The sequence below is a fragment of the Leptonychotes weddellii genome, chromosome 6 (genome assembly GCF_054177405.1).
Source record: "Leptonychotes weddellii isolate Sample4059 chromosome 6, ASM5417740v2, whole genome shotgun sequence".
NCBI lineage: Eukaryota > Metazoa > Chordata > Mammalia > Carnivora > Phocidae > Leptonychotes > Leptonychotes weddellii.
The window spans coordinates 135,347,325-135,367,562 of NC_138374.1; the positions used below are offsets into that span (position 1 = coordinate 135,347,325).

The 20,238-nt window shown below is 41.7% G+C and overlaps 2 protein-coding genes across 2 annotated transcripts; one reads left to right on the forward strand and one right to left on the reverse strand.

Annotated features, from left to right (window-relative positions):
• Nucleotides 1-310: 310 nt before the first annotated feature.
• On the reverse strand, nt 311-1,609 carry OR6K6 (olfactory receptor family 6 subfamily K member 6). Its single transcript, XM_031019529.2, is given in 3 exon segments — nt 311-953; nt 956-1,396; nt 1,399-1,609. Coding segments are annotated over 3 exon segments (918 nt in total). The 3' UTR covers nt 311-687.
• Nucleotides 1,610-12,604: 10,995 nt separating this feature from the next.
• Nucleotides 12,605-13,437, forward strand: LOC102738595 (olfactory receptor 6K3-like). Its single transcript, XM_081823221.1, is given in 2 exon segments — nt 12,605-13,199; nt 13,202-13,437. Coding segments are annotated over 2 exon segments (831 nt in total).
• Nucleotides 13,438-20,238: the final 6,801 nt, after the last annotated feature.

The following is a 20,238-nucleotide window of genomic DNA, read 5'->3' on the forward strand; positions in this document are numbered from 1 at the left end:
CGTAAATAATGGTGATTTCTGACCTAATTACTTTAGGATATTTTAAATTTAAAGAGGACTCATACACGTGAAGATATTTCAAATGGTAGATTGCTAAAGAAGTAGAGTGGACTATTTCCACTCTGCATTTGTATGTCACTCCTTTGGGTCTCAAATTCTACGTGCCTGGTGTATGTGATCAGGGCACGGAGGCTGACTTGAGTTTGTGGGTTAAATAAGCTAAAGATGGAACCTGTCTTTCGTTAGCATCAGGAAGTTGTTTATTCATGTGGGGGGCTGAGCAGCAGGGGGATTCAGGAACGGAGAGAGGATTGGGGGCAAGCTGCCAGTAGCAAATGGTCAGAACTACAATGTCGTCTTTCACGTCCCTTCCATCCTGCTGTCTGGCCTCACCTGCGTTTGGGATGTGGGGCCGCAGAGGACAAGGACAGGAGCCCATCTGGGGGTAGAGGAGGAAGCCAGCCTGAGCCGAGCAGCAGTTACTGCTTCGGAGACACAAACACGGCAGGGGCCTCGATGCAAACGGGCTAGGGCATTGCCACCCATGACCAGGACACGGCAGTTTTTTGTTCTTGTGTATAATAATAGAGCGAGGAGCATTATATTTCTACAACAGAAGCATGAACAGGTCAAGAAGTGATGACATGCTGAACTTCTGGGAGGTTTTTCAGAGTCCAGCTTCCAGATCTACCCTCCGACCCCACCGGCCCTCCTCCGACGGCAGAAAAGCCTTCCGATAGCATCTTTCATGTCCTTGTTTCTCAGGCTGTAGATAACAGGGTTGAGGAAGGGAGCGAGGATAACAAAGGCGACAGCAATTGCTGTGTCCCAAAACACAGAGTAGGCGGCTGAGAATCGCACATACGTGAGAGACACGCTGCCAAAAAACAGCAGGAACACAGCAAGGTGGGCAGCACAGGTGGAGAAGGCCTTGTGGCGGCCCTCGGCCGACGCATCTCCAGAATCACCAAGATGATCCGCACGTGGGACAGGGCGATGGCCAGGAAGGAGGCCAGGATCTCCGCTGCATGGATGGCGTCCACAATGACCACCAGCGATGTGTCTGTGCAGGCCAAGCTCAGCACAGGTGTGGAGTCACGGAAGACCTGCCGGATCTGGTTGGAGCCACAGAAAGGCAGGGTGGCAATCCACGCGATCTCAGGGAGCACAAGGAGGAAGCCCCAGAGGCAGGACCCGGCTGTTAGCTGGACACAAAGCTGGGGAGTCATGATGGTCAGGTAAAGGAGAGGACTGCGGATAGCGATGTACCTGTCAATGGCCATTGCTGTCAGGACGCAGCCCTCTGTGATGCCCAGGGAGTGGAAGAAGTACATCTGCAGGAGACAGCCAGCCACAGAGATGGGCCTCTGCTCACTGACCAGGCTGGAGAGCATCCGGACAGGACACTGATGAAGAAGTACGTGGGCGTGTGCAGGGCCACGTCCAGCTGGACGGCAGTGAATATCATCAGGTTCCCAGTTATGATAAATCCATAGATGAGAAGCAGGGGAATAAAGAACAAGAGCCCACCTTGATGCAGAGGTGGGAACACAGAGAAAAGGACCTCAGTCACCATAGTCTGATTCCCACTGGTCACCATCTGCGTCATCTGTGAGGGGAAGAAAGGAGACAAACTCCCGGAATGGGGTGGAGACCATCCACTGAAAACCACTCCACTCCTTTCTGTGACCAGTTCCTTAAGCTGACTCTGGGACCCTAGTCAGGCCAGTTAGAAAGATCTCACAGCTCTACCTCCACGCCAGAAGCACCTGGAATACTTGTTTTTGGACCCCTCAGTGCATCTTTTATAAACATCTTCAACTGACGCAAAGGAGACACAAAGCGACACACAAATTAATTCTCTGGAAATATTTTCCGGAGGCTCAGTCACTTCTTTAACTTCTTGGTTATTCCCCTCACTCTCTGCCCTCTGTGTTTAGCTTTAAAATGTGTACTTTCTTTTTTTTTTTTTTTAAGATTTTATTTACTTATGAGAGAGAGAGAGAGAGAGCATGCACGCGAGAGAGCATGAGTGGGAGAGAGGCAGAGTGAGAAGGAGAAGCAGGCTCCCTGCTGAGCAGGGAGCCCAACACGGGACTCGATCCCAGGACCCTGAGATCATGATCTGAGCTGAAGGTAGACACATAACCTACTGAGCCACCCAGGCGCCCCCAAAATGTGTACTTCTCTTTCTGTTTTTCATTCCTGTTCTTCAGAGTGATTTAAAAAAAAATACAGAAACGCTGTCCAGAGCCCTGGTCTCAATAATTCCTCACATTGCTGTCCCATCTTTTCTGGCCCTGATCCCTAACCTGAGGCTGGCTGAAGGGTCATCTTCACCTCTGCCTTGTTTTTGTTCATCTCATGGTGACATCTGTTTCTCGCTAGCTGCTAAGTGCCCAGATGTCAGGAAATATTCCTCCTCACATTCCTTCCCTTCTCCCTCCTCCTCCTCCTCCTCTCTCAGTGGTTCACATTGATAGCTGCTCAGGCCAAGAGTCTTTCTAGAACCACTTTGCTCCTATTGGTCACTGAACTTTGGACAAGCATATAACTCCACCCCCCACATACCAACCCTCCTGGGCTGCATCTAAGAGCCATTGGATAAGAAAATCACTTCTAATCTAATTACGGCTGTCTCGGGAAGGAAGTGTCACAAAACCCAGCTGCAATAGAAATCAGACCAGCGTCTACTTGTTAGGGAGAAGGGCAACTAGACTTTTTGCGAGGCTAATTAAAGTTCGGGATATTAATGTACATTACCTCTCACCTTGACTATTTTAACATCTTTTTCACTGGTTTCCTTACCTCCAACAAGTCATTCTGCAGATGAGCATGGCTTTTACTGTCCCTGTTCTTTTCAAAATGATTCAAGGATAAGCCCCACGGATCTTAGCCTGATATTCATTGTCTTCTCTGATCTGGTTCCAATCAAATTTTAGAGCCAAATATTTTTCTACATATTCAACAGCTCAGCCAAATAGGATGATTTCCTGTGTTTCTATTTTTGCTTATGTCCTTCCTTCCTTTCATTTTCTTTCTGTCTTCCTCTTGGAATCCTAGTTGCCGGTGTCCAGCAAACCCTCTTATATCATCCTGCTGCTCTCACTGATCTGCACGGCTGGAAGTGAGCCCTCTCTCCTCTGACCCACAAGCGTGCTGGGGATTCTCTGCTTCCATGACTTTGAACACACACATCCTACACTCTAAATATTTGTGTATCAGCATTGTCCAACCCCTGAAGTGGACTGAAAGCTCCATAGAGGAATCATAAGGGATAAATGAAGTAGTGTTTGTGAAGAGCTCCCAGGTGACGGTCATGATGCTAGACTTTACATATTTTATCTCATTTATTTCTACCTATGACAGAGAGATTATTATTATTGTTCTATAAGTGCAAAAGTTGAGAACCAGAGGGGAGAAATAACTTGTTCAAATCCATATTTCTGGGATCCAAAACAATAACGGGAAGCCTGGTCTTTGGCTTTAAAATTCCACTATTATTATTATTATTTATTTATTTAAATTCCACTATTATTTTTTGTACCAAGGTGGGAAATTTAGGTCAGGAGTCACCAGTCATCCTGTCTGCTTCCTACTCTGAGCACCACTTTATCCTCAGGTGTGTCCCGGAGTATGAAATGAGAGAGCAGAGGTGTTTTATGTTTAGTTTGTTTTTTTGCAGGTCACAAGCAGATTAAAATAAATGCATTGCAGATTAGGAAAACGAATTCCTATAAAATGCTTCTTGCCTTAAGCCTCAAGCCTGGAGGAAGGCTTTGGAAGGGAGGAAACATCAGTGTTGGGCAAAAGAGCAGAGCCTGTGTGGGGACAGGTGAGAGATGGGAGGGATTTTGGGCTGAAGCAGCCATGTCTCTGTCCTTTCTCCACCTGAAGCACAGACAATGGCCATGCTGAGTGGTCCTTATGGACAACGTGGCTGGACAAAGCAGGAGGTGATGGGGTTCTAAGAAAAGGCAAGCAAGTTCAGCACAGATTGGCTCGTAAAAGGCAATAGAGTGTCTACTTTGCCCTCGGTGAGGCCTTTCTCACTGGGAAGACTGCATCATTGTTCATCATTTGTACATTTATTCAGTTAACATTTACATATTGATCTACCCTCTCTATTTGCCAATCACTGCCATAGGTTCAAGGGCTACGTGAAGGTGTATTAAACAGTATTCTTGTATTCTTGCTCCTGAAACATGTGAAGAACACTTTTAAGATTCCTAGAATGACAGATAATCAGCCGTGCCCAAGGAGCTCACCTTACAAATATTTGTTGTATGGTAAAAAGAGACTCAAATTAGATTTTAGTCCTGGGGGGGAAAAGGCAGTAAATTTCTCTGTGACTCCCCAGGAATCCGTAATTCAAATTCACAAAATTTTAGTGTTGGGAAGACCTTAGATGTTATGAGTATCTTCACCTGTTAGCTGCACTATGTTTGTTCTAACGGCTTTTCTAGATTTCATGTCTCATGAAAGACCTGCAAAAAAACAAACCAAACATAAAACACTTTAATTTTTTCACCATGCAATCAAGGTCTAAAAATATGAAATTTTAGCCCATGCATTGAGGAAACTTTACCCGGAAAGTGAGGGCAAGTCTGGGTCCAGAGGAGTGAAGGATACAAGGAGAGGGCAGGAGCTGGAGGAGGTGAGGCAGCTGAGCAGTTGGATGGTTTCCTGTCAACAGTCTTTCACACTTACCTTGCCTGAGACCACGGCGACTTTCCTCAGGGTCTCTGCAGCTACCAGCCCCTCTGCCAGTTTGTCAACAAGGATATTGATGTCTGAGAAGGCTCTTTGGGGAATTTCTAGAGGGGAAAAATCCTTCCCTGGGACTTTCTCCTTTGCAGGATCTCAAGGAAAAGTGGTGCATTCTGCTCTCCTCTCTGAGGGATAAATTAAGGGAAAAGTCTCACATAGTAATTAAATATTCCCCGGGGTCAAGTCTCAAAAGCTTCCCTGTGGCCAAATAGCTCTGTGTCTCCCAGGGGGTGTAGAGCTGAGCACTGGGGCTGGAGTAGCTGCAGAGTAGACCCGTCAGGACCACGCTGTTCTGGCAACAGTAAAGAAACACTCAGTAAACATTGCTTTGTTCTCAACCGTTCACTCAACTTCCACTGTGCTTTCCATTCCTTCTGCTGCTCTAAAAATAATGATGATGATAATGATAAATCATTTGGAATATCAACAAAAACCAGGAACTATAAATGATGGGTTATAGATAAATGTAGAACTTTGTAAAACTCTTGGAAGACACCGAACACCTAAATCAATGGGCTGATATGATGTATTAATGAATAGAATGTCTCAGTTACAGAAACAGGCCAAATCTACACAAATCTATCTATTACTTCAATGCAACTTCTATCACAATTCCGTTTGGGTAGGGGGGAGTCGATTGTGTCAAGGTGAGGGACAGACAGATATTTTGAAGGAGAAGATTAAAATGGCAAGTCTTGTCCTATTGTACATCAAAGGTTATAAAAGAGCAGTGTAACAAGCTAATGGAAACCAAGAAATAGATGGACACATATAATATTTGACAGATGGCCGAACCGAAACATCAGAACCCGGGGCGGGGGCTGGGGAGGATGGGCAGAGCCGGCACAGAGGGTCTGTGGAGAAAGGGCTGATTGTTAATCATGGTCCTAGAGCCTCTGTTTAAGCATATGAGAAACATAAAATAAAACTTGTCCTGACCTCATTACATTCCCACAAGTCTACAGATAGAATGAAAGTTTAATATGAGAAGTCAACTTTAATTCTTTATTTTTTTAAAAGATTTTATTTTTAAGTAATCTCTACACCCAACATGGGGCTCGAACTCATAACCCTGAGACCAAGAGTCCCATGCTCTACCGACTGAGCCAGCCAGGTGTCCCTTATTTTTTCCAAAAAAATTTATTTTTAAAAAACAATACTTTAAAATAAAATTTGGGAGAATATTTTTATCACTTCAAGTAGAAAAAAAAATCTTAATTCAATAGAAATATAAATGATAAAGGAAAACACCATTAAATTCAGGTATATTAATATTTCCATTTATCAAATGGTACCATAAAGAAAGTACAGAGACAAACTACACATTAGGAGTCTGTATTTATAAATTATATAACTGAAAACAAATATTACTCAGAATATATAAAGAGCTCCTACAAATTAAAAAGAAAATGATTTTAAAAATCAGGTGAATATATATATATACACACACACATATATATATATATATATACACACACACACACAATATCATATATACTCACATACACATGGCACTCAGCCTCACTGATAAGCAGGGAAATGCAAATCTAAACAATAGTGCATTATTTATATACAACCAAACAGCAACAAATGTGACCACTCAAAATGTTAGAAAAGATGTGCAACAATAGAACCCCATGCTTTATTGATAGGATACAACCTTGAAAAACAATTTGGCAGTCTCTCGTAGAGCTGAAGATGCGAATGCTCTACAACAGAAAGTGTTCATGCCTAACGAATAATTTGTGTCTCATTAATACGAGATGAAAGTGATTTTCTTTTAAAGCTGCAGCTAGATGCATTGACATGAATGATTCTCAAGAATACGTTGAGTGAATGAGCAAGTTGTACAATAATACCTAAAATATAATTCAATTGGGCGCCTGGGTGGCTCAGTTGGTTAAGCGACTGCCTTCGGCTCAGGTCATGATCCTGGAGTCCCGGGATCGAGTCCCGCATCGGGCTCCCTGCTCGGCAGGGAGTCTGCTTCTCCCTCTGACCCTCCTCCCTCTCATGCCCTCTGTCTCTCATTCTCTCTGTCTCAAATAAATAAATAAAATCTTTAAAAAAAAATAAAATAAAATATAATTCAATTTACATAGAGTTAAATAGGCAAAACCAAACACTGTTGTTTTTGACTGCATACCCACGCGCTTAACAGAGTAATGAACACGATGTGCAGGTTAATGGTGATACATGATATGGGGGGAAAGGACTGGACCGAGGAAGAGCAGTTAGTGGACTTCAAAGTTATTGATCACGTTCTATTTCTTCACTGGGGTCATGGGTTCATGTGAATGAGAGGTAAAAAAGTACAAGCAGAAATAGACATAGAAGGGTGAACTACTCCCTAAAGAAAATAAAGAAAGGGAGAATAAAGGCATTGTGGTGGCCAGCCCCGAAAGCAGCTGTGTATACAGGACGAGTATATCTTTTAAGGTGAATACATTTGAGCATATTTATAAGCAGAATGAGCAGACAGCGTAGAGAGGAAGAATTGAACATGTATAGAGAGGTAGGATGGCTGGAGAAGTAACATCTCTGACCAAGATGACGTGAGCCCAGAGCTTCAGGGCACGTGGGGAGCAATGTGTCTTCTCTGGGAAGGTGCTCTCAGGGAGACCAGAGTGGAAGAGGGAAGTATGAGAGAGATTGCAGACCAGCCCAACACTGGCTCACTGTCTGATTCTTAAAATTAGTTAATTCACCCTTTCACCCAATTATTTATTTATTTAACTGTGTATCCATTCCTCAAATGCTTATCAAGGGTCTGTTTTAAAATACCACCTTTTTACATGCAAATATTTGCTGAATGAATGAATGAAAAATTTTGTTATAATTGATGGGGGACATCTTAATGAGGTGATTTATATTGCAAACAGCATGTACTACAAATGTTTAATTAAAATTCCATTATTTAAAAATAAAATAAAATAAAACACCACCTTTTTAAAAACTGTTCATTGAGTCAATGGAGTCACCTCTGTGCCACTATGTATATCCATTTCCTATCAGGGTTTTTTCGTTTTGTTTTTTGGGTTTTTTTTTTAAAACGCAAATCCATTTTTAAATTCTGTTTCCTTTCTATATCCATCACTACCAGATCATTAGATATTTAACACTTCATGCCTGTTTTATATCTCTTTTTGTAAAAGGATGAAAATCATCTTGTGATGTATATTTCTTTTTTCTCTGGCTTTACTCACCTGGAGGTTAATTTTAGGCTCAAGATTTAGTTTAAAAAAAGGAGAGAAAGAAAGAAAGAAGGAAAGAAAGAAAGAAAGAAAGAAAGAAAGAAAGAAAGAAAGAAAGGAAGGAAGGAAGAAAGAAAAAGAAAGAAAGAAAGAAAGAAAGAAAGGAAGGAAGGAAGAAAGAAGAAAGAGAGAGAGGGAGGGAGGGAGGGAGGAAGGAAGGAAGGAAGGAAGGAAGGAAGGAAGGAAGGAAGGAAGGAAGGAAAGAAGGAAGGAAGGAAGGAATCCCTCTGGTTGTATTCCCCACTCATTATGGGCGGGCCTTGTTGAACCCCAGGTCTCTCCAAGGGCTAGCTTGTATGTGCTCATCCATATATCTTTCCTGTGGCAAGAAAGGCTGTCCTCAAACCCTTTCCTTTCCAGCCCCTTAGGGACACCTGCCGCTGGGACCACCGAAGCATGTGACATACGTGGACGGGAGCCCCTCATTCCTGCCATGACTGCTAATGGCCCTGTGACCCCCTGGACCCCCCTGAGAAGTTCTGCAGAGCCATGCTGGGCCACTGCTGGCAGAATCTTCAATCATGCCCCTCAGAGTTGCTGTATGTCACTGAACTGCTGCTTCATTGCGAAGTGGAGAAAACCTTCTGTCTTCGAACCACATTTTGTTAGCTCGACTCTTCGTGTTCCTTATCCTTCCTCCGTCTCAGCAGATACTTTATATAGAAACAATTCTCTCAACCCTTGAACAGAAAAGAAAACCAGGTGTCTCTTTCCATCTGAGGTCTAGCCTGACTCAAAGACCTAGCTTCCTGAAGGTGGGGCCACCTCCCAAAAGGCAAGCATGGCAGTAAGTTCTCCCCTAATTAACCACATGGGACATGCAGTCGCTTTCCCAGGGACTGGGAAGATCCTCCCCGAAAAAAGCCTTTCTCCTATTGGATGATTCCCTGAGACACCCAGCGTCATGGTTGCAGTTATAACAGTCCTGTTTGCTGGACTTCAGAACGATGGAGATGAAGACGTTTGGCAAACAGATGTGGCCCCCTAGGTCCTGAAAGAGGTGCCTATGGGATGAGGGGTGGGCCCTGTACTTTGGAGGGTGCATGGGCGGCATCTTTGGCTATCTATTGGGGAAGACTGCCACAGAACCCCAATTTTTTTTCTGTTGGTTTTCAGTGAAGACCTGTGGAAACTTCATTGAGGTTTTACAGACACGTGAGGTAGGGGGAAAGACCGCAGCTCAGTGATGAGGGATTGGTGGATTTGTGCCCCAGGACTACTGACGGCCGCACCAAACATCTATTAAATTTTGTCTGTGCCCCTAGCTCTATGACTCTTTTCACTGCCACTGATTTCTGGGTTAAATTCTGATGTAGGATGCTTGTGTTTTATTTAGTCAAGTCAAATAATGCTTTTTTTTTTTTTTTTTAATTAACAAGTCAGGAAACGACAGGTGTTGGCGAGAATGCGGAGAAAGAGGAACCCTCCTACACTGTTGGTGGGAATGCAAGCTGGTGCAACCACTCTGGAAAACAGTATGGAGGTTCCTCAAAAAGTTGGAAATCAGAAAATGGTCTTAAGATAAAGCAATGCTGTGGCAACCTGCAGAACTTGCTAGTTGAGATTCCAGGCTATCCATTCTTCCAGAAAATATATGAGTCCAGTGAGATATGGTTTTGGGCCCAAGTATCTACTTCAAATTGCCTTCCTATGTGTATGTTCTTTCCTTCCTTAGGACTCAAGTTTCTCTTCTCTTTCAGAGTCGTTTTTCTTGCCAGTTTTCACCTTTTCTGAGTTTCAATCTCCTAATTCCAAGATGTACTGCCACTGAGCTTAGTGTTAATTTCCCCGATGCGGGACTCGATCCCAGGGCCCTGGGACCATGACCTGAGCCTCCCAGGCGTCCCAAGACACCCTTTAAATGGTCTGCCTCTGAGAGAAGAAACGAGAACATTAGAACAGCGTTAACTTCTGTCATATGAGGAAATCATATAGGGGGTAATAGAACCAAGAGATACTGGGATGCCAAAATGATTGAAAAATCTCATATACATTCATATTATTGATCATGCTAAGAAGTTCAGGCTCTATTTGGAAGCCTGTGTGATCCTCCTCCAGGTCTGTTTTCAGACACAGTATTGACAGCTTTGTATTTAAGAAAGATTATTCCAGAAGCTGGGTGGAGGGTAAATTGGGACAAACTAAGTTTGAAAACAGTGAGTCTAGGTAAGAGTAACTAAGGCAAGAAACCATCAGAGCATACATTATGTTTTCTTGTGAATCTCTATTTTTTTCAGGTAGAAGTTTTCTTAAAGAAGAGCAAAGGGAAATTTTGTCTCTTATATTTCTCCTGTTTCAACACAGATTTAATATTCTAATGTATCTATAAAAAACGAGAACAAAAATAAATTTAAAATATTTGGTTGTCATATACCAAGCTGACTTTCTGTTTAAATCCTCTGGTATTCTGGTTTCAAAAGAATTTTATCTACTTTTTATATCTTTTGCCAGTTCACAATTGTCTGACTCCTTTTGGTAGGTATCAGTAGTTTTCTCCATTTACGTATTTTAATTTAAAAAAATTGAGATATAATTGGCATTTAACGTTGCATAAGTTTAAAGGGTGCATGCTGATGTTCTGGGCTCGTATACTGCACTATGATTCCTGTCACAGTGCCATCACGCCACGTCATTGTGGAGTTCCGTCTCCAACAACGTCACCTGCAGGCGTTTTCCTACAGTGGAGGCAAGTCTCAGAATTCTGCCCCATGTGTGAACGTTTATGAGTAAGCAGGCACATAAAACATTATCAAAGCTGTTCTTAGAAGCTCATGCAAGTCCCAACTCTATTCTTTCTTCTTTATTATTGAAGTATAATTGACATACAATGTTATGTTGGTTTGGGGTGCACAACATGGTGATTCGACAATTGTATATGTTACGCAGTGTTCACCATGATAAGTGTAGCTGTCTTCTGTCGCCGTGCCCCGTTATGAAAATATTATTGATTCTATTGATTCTATTTCCTGTGCTGTGCTTTTCATTCCCATGACTTATAACTGCAAGTTGGTGCCTCCTAATCCCCTTCACCCAAATCTCTGTACTTTCAGCTCTCTGATTAGAAGAAGGAATAAAAGTCTCCATCAAAGATAAGATGTAAAAATTCTCCCTGGTAGAGAAGCGAATGCGGTGCTGGAGATCAGGTGATGGATCTCTGCTAAGGGTGAGCACAGGACCGGACACATCATGGACCTACTGCGCCCTCCCAGCTTTAGAGGTGGCTTGGCTCACTGTCTTATTTTATCACTTCAGGGGAGAGTTTAGGTGTATTTCTAGCCAATCCACATATCTTGGTCACTGGGTTTTTCAGTCCCCCCTCACTCCCCACGAATTCTAATGTTCTGTATGCCACTGGCTCTCAACTGGGGCAATTTTACTCCCTCTCCTCCCCTGCAGGGACATTTGGCAATTTCCAGAGACATTTTGGTGATCATGACAGGGAGAGGGGCTTGTGCTGCTGACACCTAGTGGACAGAGGCCCGCATTGCTGCTAAACATCCAACAATGCACAGGAAAGCTTCCCACCTTTCACCCCCAGCAAAGAATTACCTGGTCCAAGTGTCAGTTTCTCGAGAAGACCTGCTCTGTGCTAATTAATGAACCCAATGGTGCGGGTACAGATATGCGTATCTGAAGCTCTTGCCAGACCTGCTGTTGGATGTAGACCACTGCTGAGTCTTTCAAATGTCACCAAACCACTCCTAGAGTCTGATTTCTAGATTTGTATACAACCATTAACTAATCCTCTTTGGTACAGGTTAAGGTGAATTTGCACACACAGACATAGTGCATGGCTCTAAGCTGTTATATTTTCTTTTTTTTTTAAGATTTTATTTATTTATTTGACAGAGAGATAGAGAGACAGCACAAGTAGGCAGAGTGGCAGGCAGAGGGAGAGGGAGAAGCAGGCTTCCCGCTGAGCAGGGAGCCCGATGCGGGACTCGATCCCAGGGCCCTGGGACCATGACCTGAGCCTCCCAGGCGTCCCAAGACACCCTTTAAATGGTCTTATTCTTACCCACAGAGGGGACCATTTTGTCACAACTCATTTTTTATGCCTTCAACATTTCATCTCGAACAATAAAAATGCCTACCTACCTAAGTTGTTTCTAATTTGCTATTATAATAAATATTCCAATGAATCTTTGTACATAATGTTTTAATATTCAGAATATTTTCCTTATGCTCTATGGTGAAAGGCAGCTGTAAACAGACTCAAGAGTCTCAATAAAAATTGCCAAAATGCCACTCGGAGGAGTTTGTACCAAATTAAATGTCCAAATAGCAAAATTATTTGCTTAGCTTAACAGAATAGGTGATAATGTAAGATATCATAATTACTAATAAGTATTTGCAAATTAGACAGGATCACTTTACAGTTTGCAAAGCAACCCACATACATATTTCACTTAATGGACCTCATTTCAAAGCTCTTGAGCTATGTGTTATTTGAATGCAGGGGGGGTTCTGACTGTCTGTATTTGATTCATCAGCAAACAAGCAAACCCGCTGAAAACATGGATCAGGAGACCGGACAGTAGTGGCCGAGTTCTGTTTCTCTGATTTTCCTCAGTTTGAGAATGGCAGCCTCTTATGTGTTCATTATTGTTGGAAATTTCACGATCTTCTCTGCTGTCCGGCTGGACACCCGTCTCCACAATCCCATGTACAATTTCATCAGCATCTTCTCCTTCCTGGAGATCTGGTACACGACAGAGGCCATCCCCAAGATGCTCTCCAACCTCGTCAGTGAGAAGAAGACCATCTCCGTTACTGGCTGCCTCCTGCAGATGTATTTTTTCCACTCGCTTGGGGTCACAGAAGCCCTAGTCCTCACGGTGATGGCCATCGACAGGTACATTGCCCTCTGCAACCCCCTCCGCTATGCAATCATTATGACCCCTCGGCCGTGCGTCCAGCTCTCCACTGGCTCTTGCGTCTTTGGCCTCCTTATTCTGCTGCCAGAGATTGTGTGGATTTCTACTCTTCCCTTCCGTGGCCCCAACCAAATCCATCGACTCTTCTGTGACTTTGAACCCGTGCTGCGGTTGGCCTGGACAGACACGTCCATGATTCTGGTTGAAGACGTGATCCATGCTATCTCCATCCTGACTTCTGTGTCTATCATCAGCCTTTCATATTTAAGAATCATCACCGTGATCCTGAAGATTCCCTCCAGGGAGAGCCTCAGAAGGCGTTCTCCACCTGTGCAGCCCACATTGCTATTTTCTTGCTGTTTTTTGGCAGTGTGGCCCTCATGTACCTGCGTTTCTCTGTCACATTCCCACCTCTCCTGGACAAGGCCACCGCCCTGATGTTTGCTGTCCTCGCCCCACTGTTCAACCCGATAATCTACAGTCTGAGGAACAAAGATATGAAAGATGCCATCAGGAGAGTCCTCTGTTTTCAATAAAGGTTCAATGTCTCCGGTAGTCAATGAGACTTCACATACATCTACTCAAAGAAATATCTCTGTAAGCTTAAAATGCTAACAAATCAGTTTCTGAAATTACTATGTACACTTTTCATGTTGCTGTTTGGGTATTTTTTCCCAACTTTCTCAACTAAGAACTATTGTTTGATCTGATGGGGGAGGTCTTCTGTGATTCACCCGTCTTGATATCATTTACAGATTATAATAGGATATTTTCCCCCTTTGTAGCTCCACATAGGGAGGTATTCTCTTCTCCAAATCAATGGAAAACACCAGGCTGAACAATTATCATACTTACTTCTTACACATCGAAACACTCTCCTTTCTTGCTCTTTTATTTTATATCCACAATACACTTATATCAGGTTGGTTTTGTTTTTTTTTTTCAGTTTACAAAATTAACAAGCTGTGCAGCGGTGAGGTAGTTTTAGCCTGCACTAGGAGCTCTGATTGCTAACATTCATCCCAGATCGTGGTCTGACACGTGACCGTGACAATGCCGCCGCTGGCTTGGTGACGTCTGTGTCATCCTGCCGTCATCAACGCCATCGTGGTTATGTTTCACATTTTCTTTTTTCTTTTTAAAGATTTTATTTATTTATTCATAAGAGACAGAGACAGAGAGAGGCAGGCTCCCCGCTGAGCAGGGAGCCCGACGCGGGACTCAATCCCAGGACCCCGGGATCATGACCTGAGCCGAAGGCAGATGCTTAACCATCTGAGCCACCCAGGCACCCGTCACATTTTCTTAAAAATTCCAGAGCGGACACTTTTGGAAACTGAAAGATTAAATAGATGAAATATATAGGCCTGGGACCAAAGCAAAAAACGAATAAATTATGTAAAGACATATACATGCCCATTTTTAAAATTAACATCACTATATTAAAATGCTCTGTTTGGGGCGCCTGGGTGGCTCAGTCGTTAAGCGCCTGCCTTCGGCTCAGGTCATGATCCCAGGGTCTTGGGATCGAGCCCCGCATCGGGCTCCCTGCTCTGCGGGAAGCCTGCTTCTCCCTCTCCCGCTCCCCCCGCTTGTGTTCCCTCTCTCGCTGTGTCTCTCTCTGTCAAATAAATAAAATAAAATAAAATGCTCTGTTTGTGTTAGGTTGTATCAAAATATCAACATCAGTCTCACCTTGGTGTCTTTGTTCTTATTGCCTTTCTGCCCCGGGTTGTTTCTCCCTAGCTCCTTCTCTGCTGTGGAACCTATACTCAAAAAGATCACATGCATTCTATCCTCTGGGATAAAGGTCTCTGCCTTCCTCCCAAAGTACACTAGTAGTTTTAGGGGCTGAGCGAAAGGTCTCCAGAAAAAGAAATGTTGGCTCAGCTTCTGCGGGAAGCAAACCAAGAACACAGGACAATTGTCAGGGGTTTCATAGAGTAAGAAGCCAGCCAGAAAGGTGAGCGAAGAAGAGAGAGGTGTGGAGAATGAAAATACCAGTAGGATAGGACACAAGAAGCAAGTCTTGGTCAGCTCCAGCCAGGAAGCTGGATAAATTCTTGGACCCATTTGGGAGTGTTGATGAGGGAGAAGAGCTAGCTGGGTCCTGGGGAACCAGCAGCATCCTTTATCCCCTCACTCCTGGAAATGCAAATCCTCTCCTATATTTTCGTGAGCTTTTGGAAACTTAAGAAAAAACATTTCTGTGTAAAGAAAATTATACAGAAGTTTCTTTGGTTATAAAATCAAACTAAATTTATTTGAGGTAAATATTAAGGAATCTAGTTCTTTGATACTTGAATTCCTGCTTTAAAATCTTAGTATTCCATTTATAAATCTAATAGATTTTATCATTTGTTATTAGAGATGTTTGACAAATATTTGGTCTGATTTATAAACTTGTCAGTTAAATCCTTTTAAACTACATTTAAATATGATATACACTCTTTTGTTTTTAAGCACCTCAATTTTCTGACTTAATAAAGCCTTCGCAGGTTTTAAAAACAACCTTTATAATATAAAGAGAATAAACAAAAAAATTACGAATATGACTAATCCCAAATCCTTTTAAATATTTCCATACTGTGATAGACATGGTAAAATTTCAATTTTAAATAACAAGCCTAATATTTTGAATTTCATTAACTATAAATTTTACCTCAGTGAAGTTGATTTTAAAAAAATATTAATTATTTGCTCTATTACAAATTTAAAATTAGAATTACAAGTTAGTTTTGGTATTCTAATAGATCAAACTGTCTTAAATAATGCAAATACATAAAATATAAATATATATAAATTCCTTAGAGCAAAATATAAATAACATGTTTTGATTCTATTACACATTTATATAGTTAGCTCTAAAATCTTGCTGAGTTTAAAAGATGCTAAACCACTACAGAAATTATTATGTGACCCATTTCTGAAACAAATACCGAGGTTACTACAATTGAGAAAAATTTCCTGCCTTTATGTATCTAACACTATGGTGAGGGGAGATATTTTTTAAAATACACATTCATAATAAACCAGAAAACTAACAAATTATATGAAACTGTTCTGTGGGAAATAGAAAAGAAAATGTTGCAGGAAAAGGGGTTCTGGAAGGAGTAAGGAGATCATAATTTTAAGTCAAGTGGTCATGTTGGACCTCATTTAGAAGGTCACATATGGACAAGGGTTTGGACAAGGAGTTAGTCATATGGACATGTGGAGGGAGAATAGTCCAGGCAGCAGGAAAAGCTAGTGAGAGAGCCCCAAGGTGGGCAAGCACTGGCTTGTTCAAGGACTCAAGGAGGCCACTGTGGTTGAAATGGATTGGAGGTGGAGTTAGACCACTGCAAGATGAGTGCAAGGAAATAAAAGATGGATCCTAAAGGGCCCTGAAGGCCAATGTAAGGATTTATATTTTCCTAACTTACTCTGAGAATGGGAGCCATCGAGAGTTTGGAGCACAGGAAGGTTATTATCTGATTTGAATTTTAAAGGAACCATGCTTGTTTCTTTTTGAGACGACAAAGAAGGGAGGCAGGGGGGAAGCTGGGGTCCTCAGGAGGCTATTGTAATAATCCTGGGAGAGATGATGGTGGCTCAGGTCAGAATGGTAACAATGGAGGTGAAGAAATGTGGGTCAGTTCTAGATATAATTTGACAACAGAGCTAACAGGGTTTTCTGATAGATTGAGAATGAAGTGTGAAAGAGAAGAGTCAAAGATGACCAACTGGAAGGGTGGAGTTGCCACTAACTGACACGAGGAGACTTCAAGAAGGTTATGTTGGGAGGAGAAAAATCAGAAGTTTAGTTTTGCACATTTTAAGCATAAGTGGACTATTACACATCTAAAATATTGACCAAGTGGGTACATGAGTTAGACATTTGGGAGTGAAGCCTAGGAGGAAGATATACATGGCAAGCATCAGCAAATATGTATTTGAAGCCACAAGACTGGAGAAAACCAGCCAAGGTATGAGTTTTGGGGTACTGTACTGCTACGGATTTGGGGAAAATAGGAAGAATCAGAAAATGTGACTCAGAAGGAGTGACCAATAAGATAGAAAAAAAATCCCAAGTGTCCCGAAAGCCAAATGAACACAATAAATAAAGGAGGAAGAAGTGGTGAACTCTGCCAAATCCTGCAAATAGTCAAGTAAGATGGAGTCTGAAAATTGACCACCTGGAGGCCAGTATTGAACTCAGTGAGAGAAATGTGCATGAAGTGTTGCAGGCAAAAGCCTGACTTGAGTAATTTCATAGAAAAGGATCAAAGGGAAGTTGGAAATTCCAAGTACAGACAATTCTTTCATGGACTTTTACTACCGATGAAAGTAGAGAAATGAGGTATTAAGGAGCAAGTGGGATCACTAATATATGTTAACTGTGATTCACAATAAAGAATATATTTTAAATCACAATATAGGACCCATATGCATATGTATTAATTCCTGTATTTGTAACAAACACATTTTATAAAACAAAACTTACAATTACTCCATGTGGTGCTTCTTATCTTTTGTATTCTTTTTTTCTCCCTTATTCTATTTTGTTAAAAACATTGGAACTGATTCCACCACTCACTAAAGGGTTGTGACTCTAAGTATGAACACAAAAAGAACTTTAACTTAATGAGTCTTTAGCTCTAATTACCTTTGGATGCAAATTTAACAGGCCATTTCTATTTTTTTAAAGACTTACTTATTCATTTTAGAGAGGGGGGTGAAGGGCAGAGAGAGAGAGAGAGGATCTCAAGCAGACTCCATGCTGAGGGTGAAATCCTACATGGGGCTTGATCTCAAGACCCTGAGATCAAGGCCTGAGCCAAAACCAAGAGACGAATGCTTAATGGATTGAGCCACTCATGTGCCCCAGGTTGCTTCTATTTTTGTCTTTGTATTTACCTATCGTTTCTAATGTATTTATAATAAAGTATTGCATTTTATTAAAAACCAAGTTTTACCTTTAAAAATGATAGTTTAAATGTGTTGAAGAAAATACACACTCTCCGACAGCACTGATGAGATGTCGAAGTGGCACCATCTTTTCTAAAGTGATTTAACAAAATGTGTCAAAAGAATTAATAAAAGTGCATATCTATTTAGAAGTAGGGCCAGAGAAGGCTTCTTTGATGTAGCAGCATTTAAGTTGACACTTGAAGACTAAAAAGGAATCAGCCAGGAAAGTATGAAAGAGAAATCATTTGTGCAAATGCCCTGAGGTGATAAGCAGCCCAGGGCACTAAAGGAACCAAGCACAGATGTGTGGATGGGAGACAGTAAGAGTCATGGGATGAAGGCTAGAGGCAAGATATGCAGAACCTTGGAGGTCATGTTGTGGGATATTGGAATTTATCCCAATTGCCAAGTGAGGACATTGGAGAGATTTAAGTAAGCAACTATATTCTTAGAATAACATTTTATTGTTGTACCCACAGTGGATCAGAGTGGAACATAAGTAGGGTGGAAAGAATGGTTTAAGAGACCATATCCATTATCTTTCACTACAGAAAATACCTTCCCCAAAATTAGCGACTTAAAACAGAAACTATCTGTCTCGTAATTTATGGGTTAACAATTTGGGCTGGAATCAAGTAGGTGGTTCTTCTTGTCTGGGTTCACTCGTGTATCCAGGGTCCGAAGCTAGCTGAACCAGTCTGGTATTAGCTAAGAGTGTTGTACTCTCTTCCCTCTGTTCCTTCCCCTTCCACAGGCTAGTCTCTGTTGTTCATACAGTGCCTGGTATGGGCATTGAGACAGAGCCTAGGTATGTAGGGCTTCTTGAGCACCAGGTTCAGAACTGGCACATGATGCCTTCCGTTGTATTCAGTGGCTAAATCATATCAGGAGAGGGACTCAGAGGAGGGAAAGAGACTCCACTTCTTGATGGGGAGAGCTGCCAAATCACCTTGTAAGGGGCTAGAATACAGGGAAGAGTTAGGATTGTGCCGTTTCCTTTGCAATAGAGATTATTGGTGTCCTCCCGTTGTGCTGAAATCTTCAATGGAACCACTGGAACTAATCACATATATGGGCTCAAAGAGTGGGGTAATGAATGGTTTGTATTTGGAACTGGTGGTAAAGTAATATATATATATATATTGTAATATATATATATATGTAATATTCCACTAGATATCTACTCAGCCATGAAAAAGGAAATTCTACCATTTGCCACAACATGGATGGACCTTAAGGACATTATGCTAAGTAAAATAAGTCAAACAGAGAAAGACAAATATTATATGATCACACTTTTATGTGGAATTTTCAAAAGCAAAACTCATAGAAAAAGATTTGACTCCAGCAGAGGTGATGGGGAACTGGAGGAAGGTGGTAAAAAGGTACAAACTTCCAGTTATAACATAAATAAGTCCTAGAGATTTAATGACATAATGAATGATTAGAGCTAATGCTGTTGTATGGTATATAGGAAAGGTGTTAAGAGGAAATTCTAAGACTTCTCAACACAAGGAGAAAAATTTTTTTCTTTTTTTCTTTATTCTTTTCTTTGCATTATATCTACATGGGAAGGGGGATGTTAGATGAACCTATTATAATCATTTCACAATAAATGTAAATCAAACCATCATGCTGTACATATTAAATTTTTACAGTGATGAATGTCATTTTTTTCTCAATAAAACTGGAAAAAATAGTATGTATTTATATAATCTATTTATTCTGAGCAAATCTATCAAAGGAGGCTCATACTTTAAAAGGACTCTTGGAGTTCCTCTCACTAAGGAGAACCAACAAGGAAAGATCAGAGGAGGAAGTCCCACTAATTAATCTGTGGGGAAATGGACCTGATGTTTTTCTCTGGTCATCAGGGAAATATCCAGTAGAGAAATCTTCCCAAGAAGGCTTTAGAAACAGGCACAATGGTCCACCTGATGAACTGAAGGGGCTTCAGCCACATAAACCCGGGAAAGGATTCCCCTTCATCTCTGCCGGAGGTAAGAGGAGAAGGCATGTACATCCAAGATGCAGGTTTGTCCTGTGTCAGGGGGAAAGTGAGTTGCCTACGGGGTAGAAGAAAATGACACTTAGCTTGTGCTCCTTCTATTGACTTAAATAACTGTATTTGTGGACATGTTCAAGATTACATGAATGGCTGAGTGGAATTAGGCTCAGGAGGAGGAGATACACTTGTGGAATTAAAAATTAGTGATTATGTTATGTTTTGTCTGGGGGTGTGATGATGGAATAATAAGACTTTTCCCCTAATAATGATATTGTTCCTCTGCTTTCACAGCCTCGGAGTTTCTCTAAATTAATTCTGATCCAGGAGGACACCATTTTACATACTGGTCTCTGTTCCTAGTCATATGAATATAAAC